A 12,342-nucleotide genomic window follows, 5' to 3' on the forward strand; every position below is an offset into this window, starting at 1 on the left:
TGCCAGACCAGCTGGCCCTTAGTGCACCCTGGATTCATGTGGCCCTGGCCCTTCTCCTTCAGCTAGGAGGAATTAACATCCCTGCCAGAGTAAATCTTGGTTTATGGGGTGAGGAGAGAATCCCCCCATCATTCAGGGTACAAAGAGCACCTTCACATAAGGTTCTTGCCATCAGACAAAAGCCTAAGCAAGAAGGCAGTTGACTGCCTCTTCATCCAGGAGGTGTGCTTTCTTCTCCCCACTTTTCAGATGAAGAAACTGAGACTCCAGGAGTAGACATGAATTGTCCAAGGTCACACACATAACCATAAACCACAAAGGCTATTTGGGGCTGGGGAGGGTCTCTCTCTCTCTGTCTCTCTCTCTCTCTCTTTCTATCCCTCTCTCCCTCTCCCTCCCTCAGAACGTTACTTCTTTGATTTATGGCCAGGATTGAACTAGGGATCTCAGGCATAAAAGTTTTTTTATGATCATTATGCTGTCTCCTGTTAAGGGGTGGGGAGGGTAGGAGGGGCAAGTCATCTGCTGAGGGAAGTGCCAATGCTCATGGATGGGCAAGGGAAACCATTCTTGGGAAGAAATCAGGTCACACACAGAACATTCTGACTACAGGGTTGGTCTGACTCTGCTTCTCCATGGGATGGGGGCTTGGAAGCGGCTATGTGTGAAATAGACAATAACTCAGGCCTGCTCCTCCTGGGCCCACCCAGAACTGAGAACATTCAGTGAGCTGATGTATTGAGAGAGCTCAACACACAATCAGCTCTCCATACAGAAATGAAGGGACTGAGAGATAGCTCACCCGGTAGAGCAGACTCTTCACCATGTGCAAGGACCCGGGTTCAGGTCCTTGGACAACATGTAGGAGCACCATGCAGTACAGGTGCTCTGGTATCTCTTTTTCTGTCTCCCTGTCTCTGTCTTTAAGTGAAAGGAAGAAAGAAAGATGAAAGACAGGAGGGAGGGAGGGAAAAAAGGAGAGAGGGAGAAAGAAAAAAAAGAGGGAAAGGAAGGGAAAAGAGTCCCAGTAGTGTGGGGAGATAGCACAATGGTTATGCAAAAAAAAAAAAAAAATTATGCCTGAAGCTTCAAAGTCTCAGGTTCAATCCCCTACACCAACATAAACCAGAGCTGAGCAGTGTTCTGATAAAAATCAGTCAGCCAGTTAATCAGTCCAGCAGGAGCAGTAGAATTGAACAGGCACAATACCCTTGGCTAATCAAAACAGTACTAATAACTGAAAAACAATACTGGGTCAACTCACCAAACCTGGTGACCATTGGAATGGAGTCCGCTCTGCTGGCTGTGGGTGCTGTGTCCTTTGTTGGGCAGTTACTACTCTTTACTGTTCTTAAGATCACCCCCTCAACTTCTAAGAATAAGGCAGGTAAGGTTGGGGGAGGGGGAGCCCTTTATGGCATTGACTGATAAGGCAGGCAGGGGGCTGGTGGGCTGCCCTCTAAGGGAGGGGTGATGGAAAGACTTGAGAAGAAAGCTGGACTCGCTGCAGGAGGTGAGGCAGTGATTTCATGTGTCCTTCCCCTTCTCAGTAAATAAATAAAGCTGAATATCTCAGCCCCATGGGCAGCTGTGGCTCCCCAGCCTGGCAGGGTGAGCAGGCCCTCTCCTGGGCTATAGGACCTGCGGCTGCTGCTGCCTGCCTATCAGTCTTCTCATCGCCTCTCCCAGCTGGAAAAGAATTTAATCCACTGGGCTCCTCTCCACACACACTGAAATGCCTTTTGATGTTCTTCTTTATCTCCCTTCCCAACAAAATTATTCTCAACAGCTCCAAAGGGACCGGCCTCCTCCCCTCCTTTTCTCCCTCCCAACCCAGGAAGCAACCCCATAGAGACTGGCAGTGAGCATGAGCAGTTTTCCACCTGCCCTGGCCCAGCCTCCTCTCTGTTTTGCTCCATAACCTTGGGAGGGGGCTTTGCCCTCAGAGCCTAGCTCCTCCCTCCTGGAAAATGGAGGAGGAGTCCTGGTGCTTCAGATGCAGTTCTTGGCTTACAGATGTGTAGGAGAACCACCTGGTGGTTAAGAGCTTAGACCCATAGGAATCACAGCTGACCAGAGTTCTGTGCCCTGTGTGACCTTAGTTTTCTTCTCTGTGAAAGGGGTGGGTTGGTGTGGAGATTCTGGTTAAGGTGTATGAAACACCTTGCTTGTTGCTGCTTGATAAATGGAAACTGTTACATTAGGAGAGTCAGCCTGGATGGTGCACTTAATGGGATTTCGAAAGAAGTAGTCAACTATTGAAACACACACACACACACACACACACACACACACACACATACCCCTGTACCTCTGATGGGTCCACTGAAACACAGACACACACACGCACATACACACACCTCTGATGGATCCATTGAAACACACACACACACACACACATCTCTGATGGGTCCATGGGTAGTCACAAGGCGAGTTCTAGCAGGAGCTGAGTTCTGAAAGGGGCAGGTGCGCACACACACACACACACACACACACACACACACATACACCCCTCTGATGGGTCCATGGGTAGTCAGTCACAAGGCGAGTTCTAGCAGGAGCTGAGTTCTGAAAGGGGCAGGTACACACACACACACACACACCCCTCTGATGGGTCCATGGGTAGTCACAAGGCGAGTTCTAGCAGGAGCTGAGTTCTGAAAGGGGCAGGTGCACACACACACACACACACACACACACACACACGCACACGCACACACACACACACACACCCCTTTGATGGGTCCATGGGTAGTCACAAGGCGAGTTCTAGCAGGAGCTGAGTTCTGAAAGGGGCAGGCTAAGCACTTAGGGGAGTTGACCCTGAGGTGGCATGCTCACTTAGTCCTGTCACTAGAGCGGATCAGGAAGAGAGCAGATCTCATTCACTGAGACTCAAGAAGCCACCCATAGGTGCTGGGGAACCCAGTGGTGCAGGAGACTGGGTGTTCCTACCTTCCGGGTATTTATTTATCTTAGTCTGCACTGAATTTAGACACCTCTCCGGTCCTTCACCTTTGTCCTGGGCCTGCTGTCCATGTTCACAGTCATAGTCCTTGGATCCCCACCTGGTGTTTTTTTTAAGCTAGTTTTGACTTCTTTTATTTTTATTTTATTTTTTAAATTATCTTTATTTATGGGATAGAGATAGCCAGAAATCCAGAGGGTAGTGGGAGATAGAGATGGAGAGAGACAGAGAGGCACCTGCAACACTGCTTCACTGCTTGCAAAGCTTTCTCCCTGCAGGTGGGGACTGGGGACTTGAACCTGGGCTCTCCACATATGCACTCAACCAGGTGGCCCTGGTAGTTAACTATCTTTACTGTTCTCTCTCCCTCTCTTTTTTAAATTATTATTTATTATTATTATTATCATTATCATTATTTTGCCTCCAGGGTTATCACGGGAGGCTCAGTGCCCGCACTACAAATTCACTGCTCCTATGGCCTTTTTCCTTTTTTTTGGGGGGGGGGGGTGAAGGGTAGGGCAGTGAGAAATTAAGAGAGATGGGGAGGGAAGACAGAGAGAGACACTTGTGGACCTGCTGGTGGGGAGCCGAGGGCTTGGATCGGGATCCTTGTGGGGTCTTTGTACTATGAGAACTTAACCTAGTGTGTCACTGCCACCCTCCTCTCCCGCCCCCCCAGTTCTGTGATTCTCAAACATTAGGGTGGCCTGGAACACCTGAGGAGAGGTTGTTAAACCTGAATGCCGGGCCCCACACCTAAGTCTCTGATGGCACTAAACTGGGCAGGGCCCCACAGTTTGCAACCCTAACAGTTTGTTGTTACTGATGCTGCTGGTCCTTGAGCCCCACCCGGAAAACCAGTTATTTTGCCATGTTGGTCTCTTCCTGGAATTCACATTGGAGCATATAACCTGGAGAGGATGACGGCAACTCTGATGTCAGACCTCCCCGCTCTCCTTAGCCTGGGTGTGATCGAGGCATAGTGATGTCCAGAGCTCCCCAGATGGTTCTGCTGTGTGGCCGGAAGGAGACCTAGCATGCTCCTCTCTCCTGCTCACCATTCTGTACCATGCACCAACCTGCCCTTCCTGCCCCAGCAGGTGGCTCAATGTTGACTGTACAGCATGGTGTCCTAGTAAGGGCCAGACAATGCAGCCACCTGGACCCCACCCCAAAGATTCTGACATGGCAGCCCTGGGCATCTGTTTTGGAGGGATGTTTTAAGTGAGCATCATTGGCGATTCCAATGTGCAGCTGGTATAAGGTGTGGCTCACGCCTGGCTTCCATGTTTGCCCTCCTCTTCTAGCTCATCTTTCCCCTGCTTTAATGCTTACAGTGGTTCCCCATGGTGCATGGAAATAAACGCTAAGCCCTCAAGATGGGATCTACAGTGAGCCTCCTGGAAGCTTGCAAAACCTCCTACATCCCAAACAGCCTAACAGCCTGACCCCCCTTTGTGCGTGCTCCACACATCAGCTCACCTATCCACCTCATTATTCACTTCCTACTTCTTGCCTTTGCTTGGTCAGTGGTTCTCAACGGGTATGGGCTGAGGCCTGCATCACCTGAAACCTGGTAGAAATGCAAATCTGCAAGCCTCAGCCCAGACCTCTGAATTAAATAATGGGAGGGCAGCAGTAATGTAATTTGTTTGTGTTTTCTTTTATTTTGTTTTTTGTTTTCTTGCCAGTAGGGCTATCACCGGGCTCAGTGCCTGCACAACAAATCCACAGCTACTGGCAGTCATCCACTCCCTTAACCTCCCTTTTTTATTTGTAGAAAAGAGAGAAATTGAGAAGGAATGGGAGGGAGAGAGGAAGAGAGAGAGAGAGAGACCTGCAACACTGCTTCATGGTTTGTGAAGCTTCCCCCTGACGGAGGGGACCAGGGCCTTGAACCCAGGTCTTTGGGTAATGTGTGCACTCTACCAAGTGTGCCAGTGCTCGGCCCCTAGCAATCTAGTTTAAAGCCTGCAGGAGATTTTGAGAGAGGCTAAGGACTGAGAACTTTGCTTTTAAAGCCACTTCTCTTGCTGGAATCTCTTCTCCCCTCCCTTCATTCCTAAAGCCAGTTCAAACTCCCCCTTCTCAGCGCAGTCTCCCTACTTGTGTCTCCTGCTAATGTTCTCTGAGACTCCACCCTGGAGTGCTGTCACCATCTCAACTTGCCTTGCATTGCACCTTGGGCCCTGCAGCAATTCCGGGGATACCCACCTCAGGTCCTGACTCCATTTCCCTTGGCCTGGGCATGGAGCTATAGGAGGCATGCTGGCCTGGGAGCATGTGTAAGGTTCTTATCCTTACACTACCACCACCAACCTGTGCAGCCTCAGACAGGCCACTCTCCGAGCTCCATTTCCCCTGAAGGGATTTCCCAGCTCACTGTGCACGCTAGGTCTGGGGGAGAGGAAGTGCGTGGGTGAAGAAAAGTTGCTGAAGCCACTGACTGGCTGTACCTGCTGCACCTGCTGTGATGTAAGCTTCCTGTTGAAGGCCTCGCCGGTGGGCTCAGGGGGCTCACAGTGTCCCTGGGGAACCACAGAAGGTTATTCCAAACTTTGGCTGGGAAAGAAGAAACTCAACAAACAGTGTTGTGGTGTTCTTGTGAATATTGTCATGAAGCTGTGCATCTGGGAGATAATCTCCCAGATTTTTTTTTTAATTTTATTTTTAACCAGAACACTGCTCAGCTCTGGCTTATGGTGGTACAGGGGATTGAACCTGGGACCTTGGAGCCTCAGGCATGAAAGTCTCTTTGTATAACCATTATGCTCTCTACCCCCACCTCGTACGTTGTTTTAAATATGAAGCTGTAGCACAGAGCAATGTGTACATAGTGCACTACTGCTTGTGTCAGAAAGTGGACAGCAGAGGACTTGGGCGGGGGACAGGGGGTGAGAAGGGGGAAATAGAACTGGTGTGCGGTTCTGGTGCATAATGAAATTGTACTCGTACCAATAGCTACTATACTGTAAAGCATTAAGTCCCACAATTAAAAAAAAAAAAAAAAAGACAAGCAGCAAAATAAAACAAAAACAAAAAAGCAGAGGCATGGACACTCAGCACGTGTGTGTGTGTGTGTGTGTGTGTGTGTGTGTGTGTGTGTGTGTGTGTGTGTGTGTGTGTGTGTATGTATGTGTGTGTGTGTGTCTGGTGGTGGGACCCGGTGATGGCCTCTGGGAAAGGCCCTGGAGTGGCTGGGGCAGTGTGGGGGGGGGGAGAGATGAGTTGTGTGCTCTTTGTGCTTCTGAACCACGTGGAGAATGTCTATGCCAGGTTTATCATGTCTCTGACACTTCCTATGTTAGGAAACTTACAACAGGATAGGTACTTTGCTTTGCAGTTGCTTCCTGCAGGGGGGGGGGGGGGGTTAGTCCAGGTTCCTGGATGTGGTCCCTGCCCCACCAGCCTCCTTCCACCCTGCCCCACCTCCTTTTGTTGAGGACAGACTTAAGCTCTTTGGGATAGGAGCCCTGGTGCCTTCCCACCCTTTGGGCTCTCTCCTTCTTCCTCTGTGCCCCTGTCCCTCCTCTGGGTGTGAGGCTGCATGGACAACCCCACCCTAACCCCAGTACTTATATGCACATACAGCCTCTTCCTGGGACCCCCAGGTGGCTCAGCAGGTACTGAATGAGCTCTGGGTGCTCCTAGGGGTTGTCTCAGCCCCTCTCCTTGGCCTAGATCTAGGATCTCATTACCTTTCTCTTTGGTTCCTTCCTCCTCCCACACCTCTCCGGCTTCTTCTCTGTCTCCACATCCTCTGACTGACTGACTCCCACTGATAGAACTTGGTAAGTGAGCCTGGGGAGGGCTGGGGAGGCGTGGTGGGTACCACAAGTGGGGAACTTTGACTCAGCAGCCGGGGGTGGGTGGTGGGTAGGGGTGGCACAGCTCAGTCCACTCCCACCCTTGCAGGCCTCCAGATCCGTGGAGGAAGGCTGGGGTCTAGGGGAAGGCAAGGTGTTGGTGTCACCTGTTCCAAGCAGTGACACTCCACCAGCTTTGGCTATTAGTGCCCCTTCGGGCATTTCACTGGTTCCTCCTCACCCGGCGGGTAGACTCTCCACTGGGGAGAAATGGAAGCTGCACAGTCCAGCAAGGCCTGGGAAGTGTTAACTGTCACCCACACAGCCTGCAGTAGCTGCTCCGAGCAAGGGCCCTGGAGGTCCCGCAGCTTGTGTGCACCCTAGACTGGCAGGGCATGACTGAGGAGCACGATTCCCATCACTCTGGTCAAGACTGCACTCCCAGTGATGGGGTGCCAGCCTTCCTCCAGGCTCTGAGAAAAGCCTTGATATAGAAAGTGTCCTTGTCTTGCCAATTTGTGGCTGCAAATGGGAAAAAGAAACTGAAGACACTAATGGCCACAAGCTAATACACGTTCATTCCTCAGATGTGTTTGAGTACCCGTGGGCTGGCTTCTGGGGTGAGAGCCTGGTGCACTTAGTCCACCCTTGCAGGGACCCATTTTCTCTATCCAAGTAAAAGCTTCTGGCTGCCTAGCAGCCCCCCTTTCAGCAGGAACTGGTTCCAGAAGGGAGCCCCTCAACATCCCTGGGCACCCAAGAAGAGAGAGAGTGATTCTCTTGCCAGCCCTCGATTCCACAGAAACAGGCACACAGGAACTGTGCTGGGCACCATGCCAGGGACCAGGGGTGGGAGTGCAGGACTGGAAGGTCGCCATGCCCTGCTGGGACCGAGAGCCCTGACCAGTAGACTACCGGGCGTCTGCAGGGAGGAATGGAGGGGCGCTGGGCTAGAGGGCTGACTGACTAGTTATAAACCTCAGATCTCCAGTCAGGTGGAAGGGGAGGTGTTTGAGGGTAATCCTCCTCTCCACCCCATCCCTATGGAACAGGAGGAAAAATTGCTTTCTGAGCAAATTGGTAAGCCACCCCCTGCCTTCCCCCACCCTCCCCACACACTTCAGTGATGGCTTCTTGTCCTGATTTGGGGACTGCAATGGTGTGGAGAGGTCACATACTTGGTGTGAGGACAAGCCAGGTACATCTGGGGCCCCTGAGCCACGGCCTTGGGTAGAATGATCAGAAACAGCTAAGAGTGAGCCCCCATCACCTAACTACATGGGTTTGGGCCGCTGAGCTGTTACAGAACATGGAAGAATATGGTGGCTCTGGGCTGTCTGGGACCCATGCCCTCCAGGCCACCACAGCTGGCCTCAGAGTGGGGTCCACAGGGATTCACTTTGCCACTCAGTCATCTGGAACAGAATCCCACTCCATGCGTAAGCAAACCAGGTCTCCCTCACTGAAACATTTGGGAGGAGTGGGTGTGAGGGGGAGAAGCATTGTCCCTTACACCCTCTCCTGTCCAAGCTTACCAAGGACACTCAGTTACTTCTCTCCCCTCTACTTCCTTCTGACCCCTTCCTTGTCTTGCATCGTTCTCCATGGGGTCTTGCAACTTGCAGACCCCTCCCCACTTGAGGTCACTGAAGTAGAGGGAGGGAACAGGAAATGGAAAATGAGTCCTATGACCTGGACCTACACTGTGGGCACGCTGATGGAATGGAAAAGGGGAGGAATGGAGGAACTTCCCGAAGGTTTAGGCGCGGTGGAAGCCAGATCTGGGGGGGGGGGGGGGGCAGGCTCAGAGTGAGCCCTGGGCTGCAGGAAGCCCAGCCCTGCCCCAGCCCCTGTGCCATGCCTGTACCTCCAATAATCACCAGGGTTTTTGCCTCCTGCCCCCTTCCTCTCTGACTCCTTTCTTCTTCCTTCTTGCCCCAGGGCCTGAACAGCATGTTCGAGGTGTACCTGGTGGGAAACAACTCCCACCACTTCATCATCTCCCCCACGTCTGTCCAAGGGAAAGCAGACGTCCGCATCCGGGTAGCCATCCCCTTGGACTATGAGACCGTGGACCGCTACGACTTTGACGTAAGTCCCCTCTTATTGTTCACTTGGCTTAGCGGTGGATTTCAGGGTAGGCTGAGAGTAACACCAGCCCCACTTTAGATAGTTCACTTTTATCTCGCCTCATCCTTACTTGTTGATCCAAGTCCGAGAAGCCAGACTGGACCTCCCCTTTGTAGGAGAACAAGGGCCTGTCCTGAAACTGGCTGGTGTTTTGTCAGACTCCACCACAATCTGAGAAGCCCACCAGGAGTATCGACTACCCAGCCTCTGCCAGCCCAGCCCCCATCAACTCCCCATTCTTGGTAAAATCAGTGACCACCTACCCTGCAAGCAGTGATGGAGGGGCCCTCGGGAGCACACGCCTGAGATGGGTTGGGACCGGCAAAGGTCCCAGGAGGACTCATGGGAATGAGGGCTCCAGGAGCAGATGGGAGCTTACCTGGGACTGTGCTCTGCACATGCAGCTCTTTGCCAATGAGAGTGTGCCTGACCACGTGGGCTATGCCAAGGTGAAGATCACCCTCATCAACGAGAATGACAACCGGCCCATCTTTAGCCAGCCACTGTACAACGTCAGCCTGTATGAGAATGTGACTGTGGGGACCTCTGTGCTGACAGTCCTGGTGAGTCCCACTCTCCTGCAGGGCCTCCGAGCTCTGTGACAGACCAAGGGAGGCAGCTGGAGGGATTTTGCTCTAATGGTCTTGGAAGACGCATCCCCAACCCCTGAGAGACTGTGGTATTGGGCTCTCTGGGGAGGGCAGCAGTATACAAAAGGGGTCAGCCTGGAGGGAGACTAGATTGGACTGTGAGAATACTCTATTTTCTGTCTTATCCCCAAGAGGGACCTAGTGGGGGTGCTCCAGGGGCCCTGGAAAGACCCTCAGGACAGGTGCCAACCATTGCTGAGTAGAGAGAGACTTCCTATCTGATTGCTGGCACCAGGCAGAAATAGACTTCTTGAGGGTGCCTGATCTTCCCAAGCTGTTCTGGGCTGAGACTTTGATAGGGCTCCACCCTGTACCTGTTTGTATCCCTCAGTAGTCTTGGGAACAGGACTCTGAAGTGGTTCAGGGCAGACAGGACTGGCTGACATTTCCCCATAGTGGTTCCCCTGTGGTGGCTATCAGAGGGAATGGGCACAGGGGCTTTGGTGGTGGCTGTGGTGAATTGTACACACACACACACACACACACACACACACACACATACACACACACACAGAGGTGTGAAGTTACACCCATGAAATCTTACAATTTTGTAAACCTATATTAAATCAGTAATAGTAAAAAATATTTAAAAAATAAAGATACTAGGGACCGGGTGGTGGTGCACCTGGTTGAGTGCACATGTCACAGTGCAGGAGGACCCAGGTTCGAACCCCCTGTCCCTACCTGCTGGGGGAAAGCTTTGCAAGTGGTGAAGCAGTCCTGCAGGTGTCTCTCTGTCTCTCTTCCTCTCTATCTTCCCCCTCCCCTCTCAATTTCTGACTGTCTCTATCCAATAAAGATAATAAAATTTAAAAAAATAATAAATAAAGATACTGAAGTAATTAATATAAAATATGATAGACTGGAAAGAAAAGTAATAGTTTCAGATATGGCTTCTCCAGACACTCAGCTGAGCAGGAATCTGACTTCAGCACCAGATTCTGCACTTCTGTATTATTGGCAGAAGGATGCCAGCACCCCAAGGCTTTCCTCTTACCAGTGGATTAACCCTCATGAGGGATAAGTCTTTCCAATAGTTCCACTGATTCTTATTGGTTCATCTTGTTGGGTCATTCTGGAACCAATTGTCATGGTTCTGATTTGACAGAAATGGCCCATAACTCTTCCTAGGGGAGACAGGAGATATCTGGACTGAAAAGGGAGCAAGGGACTGTTCCAAAGGAGCGTCTATGGATTGGCTACCAACACCATCAGAATGGCAGAGGTAGGCTAGACGAGCTCAGGTCTTGCCACTGTGAGGTGCTCAATGAGCATCAAGGATCTTGGCTCACCGTTGCCTCTGCATGCCCACGAACAGTTCTCACTTGGCATTTCTTCTTCCATCTTCACTCTAAGCAGTCATTACTTGCTGATCCTGCCCCCCACTCAGAAGTGTGTTTACTCTACAGACAGATGGTATGAAACTGTATTGATCCCCAGGCCCTTCCCATCTGACAGTTATTAATATTCCAGACAGATGTTTAGCTAGGCAGGCCCTCAGACATAAACAGTAAGTCCGCAGCAGCTGTTTTCTTCCTCGGCTCTCCCAGTGCGTGACTCTGCCGGCTTGCACCACGCTCTCTGCCATCAGTCACCTGGATCCTGAGGTCCCCTGATCCTCTTTCAGCCTCTAGGGACCCAGCCAGAGAGCAAGTGCCAGAAGCTCTGCCTTCTGGATCTAGAGAGAACATCTTCATGCCCCGACCATCATGAGCACCATGCTTCAGGGACCTCACAGGGAAGGAGGTCCCAACCCCTACAGGTAGCCAGGGGTGGGGGCAGGGGTTGTGGAGAGCACATAGAGAAGAATTTGGGTGTCAAGTCCAAGGAGTCCTTCCTGGCAGTCTTGCTGGAGGGAGGGTCTCACTTTGTAACCCCAAGTTCCCATGTCCTGGGAAAGGATTGGGGAGCCTAGGGAGCAGAGGTGGGTGTGCACTGTGTATGTGTGTGGGGGGGAAGCACTGCTCTTGGCAGCTGGCTAGCTGCTCCTGACAGGGTGGGTGTGGCCGGCCCCATGCAGTGTGGGGCTGGCACCAGAGAGTAGGTACTCCGTCTTTCCTCGGGTGGTGGAGTGTGCACTCTGGCCCCATTCTCCAGTCTTTTCCCCAGGCTCACACAAGCTTTGGGAGAAGCGTTCAGTTTCTTCTGTGGCAGCCTCTTTGTCTGGGTCTCACCTGACCAGCCAACACTCCCTACATCTCTCTGTCCAAACCTTCCCCACCCGCTTCTCTCCACCCTCCAACTTCAGCTGATGTAGAATCATGCGGATGATGAACTCTAGTGGCAAGCAGGACATAAGGGAACAGAGCCCAAAGCAAAACTGTCCTCCCTGCCACTTGGCCTTTGCTGTGCCTTAACGTCCTTGTCTGTAAAGTGGGCTTGAGTCCTCTCCGGGTTGTTGGCCTGAGGGAGTGGAAGCATTCCCTGCTCACCTCCACCCGGTGCCATCTCCCATTGTCCCCCATGTCCCCAAGGTGCTCCAGCACTTCTACTTTTATAGCCACGCCACACACATTCACACCCACCCCCCCCCAGACCTACCCTCACCTCCCTCACCTGCCATCCTCCACTAAGATCCTGTCTCTCCACCTCCTTTGTTGCACGAGGGACTGACGTTATAGCTGCCTGCTCGGGGACTGTGAAATTCCTTCTTGCTGACCTTTTCTGGGATGTTATTTAAATGTTTCATGGAGAGTTGTAGCAGGAAGAAATTATGAAGAAAAGGAAAATGTTTTCATTTGTGCTGAAGGCTGGAGCAGAGCCTGCTGCAAGGGATTCCCCTGCTTCT

General features: G+C 51.8%; 1 protein-coding gene across 1 annotated transcript in view; it reads left to right on the top strand.

Annotated features, from left to right (window-relative positions):
• CDH23 (cadherin related 23) overlaps positions 1-12,342 on the top strand; it is a 505,784-nt gene that overhangs the window by 293,741 nt on the left and 199,701 nt on the right. The window contains exons 12-13 of the mRNA XM_060201959.1: positions 8,716-8,865; positions 9,309-9,467. Coding sequence (XP_060057942.1) covers positions 8,716-8,865; positions 9,309-9,467 — 309 coding nt within the window. The remainder of the gene's footprint in view (positions 1-8,715; positions 8,866-9,308; positions 9,468-12,342) is intronic.

Source organism: Erinaceus europaeus, chromosome 1 (genome assembly GCF_950295315.1).
Source record: "Erinaceus europaeus chromosome 1, mEriEur2.1, whole genome shotgun sequence".
NCBI classification, from domain to species: Eukaryota; Metazoa; Chordata; class Mammalia; order Eulipotyphla; family Erinaceidae; genus Erinaceus; species Erinaceus europaeus.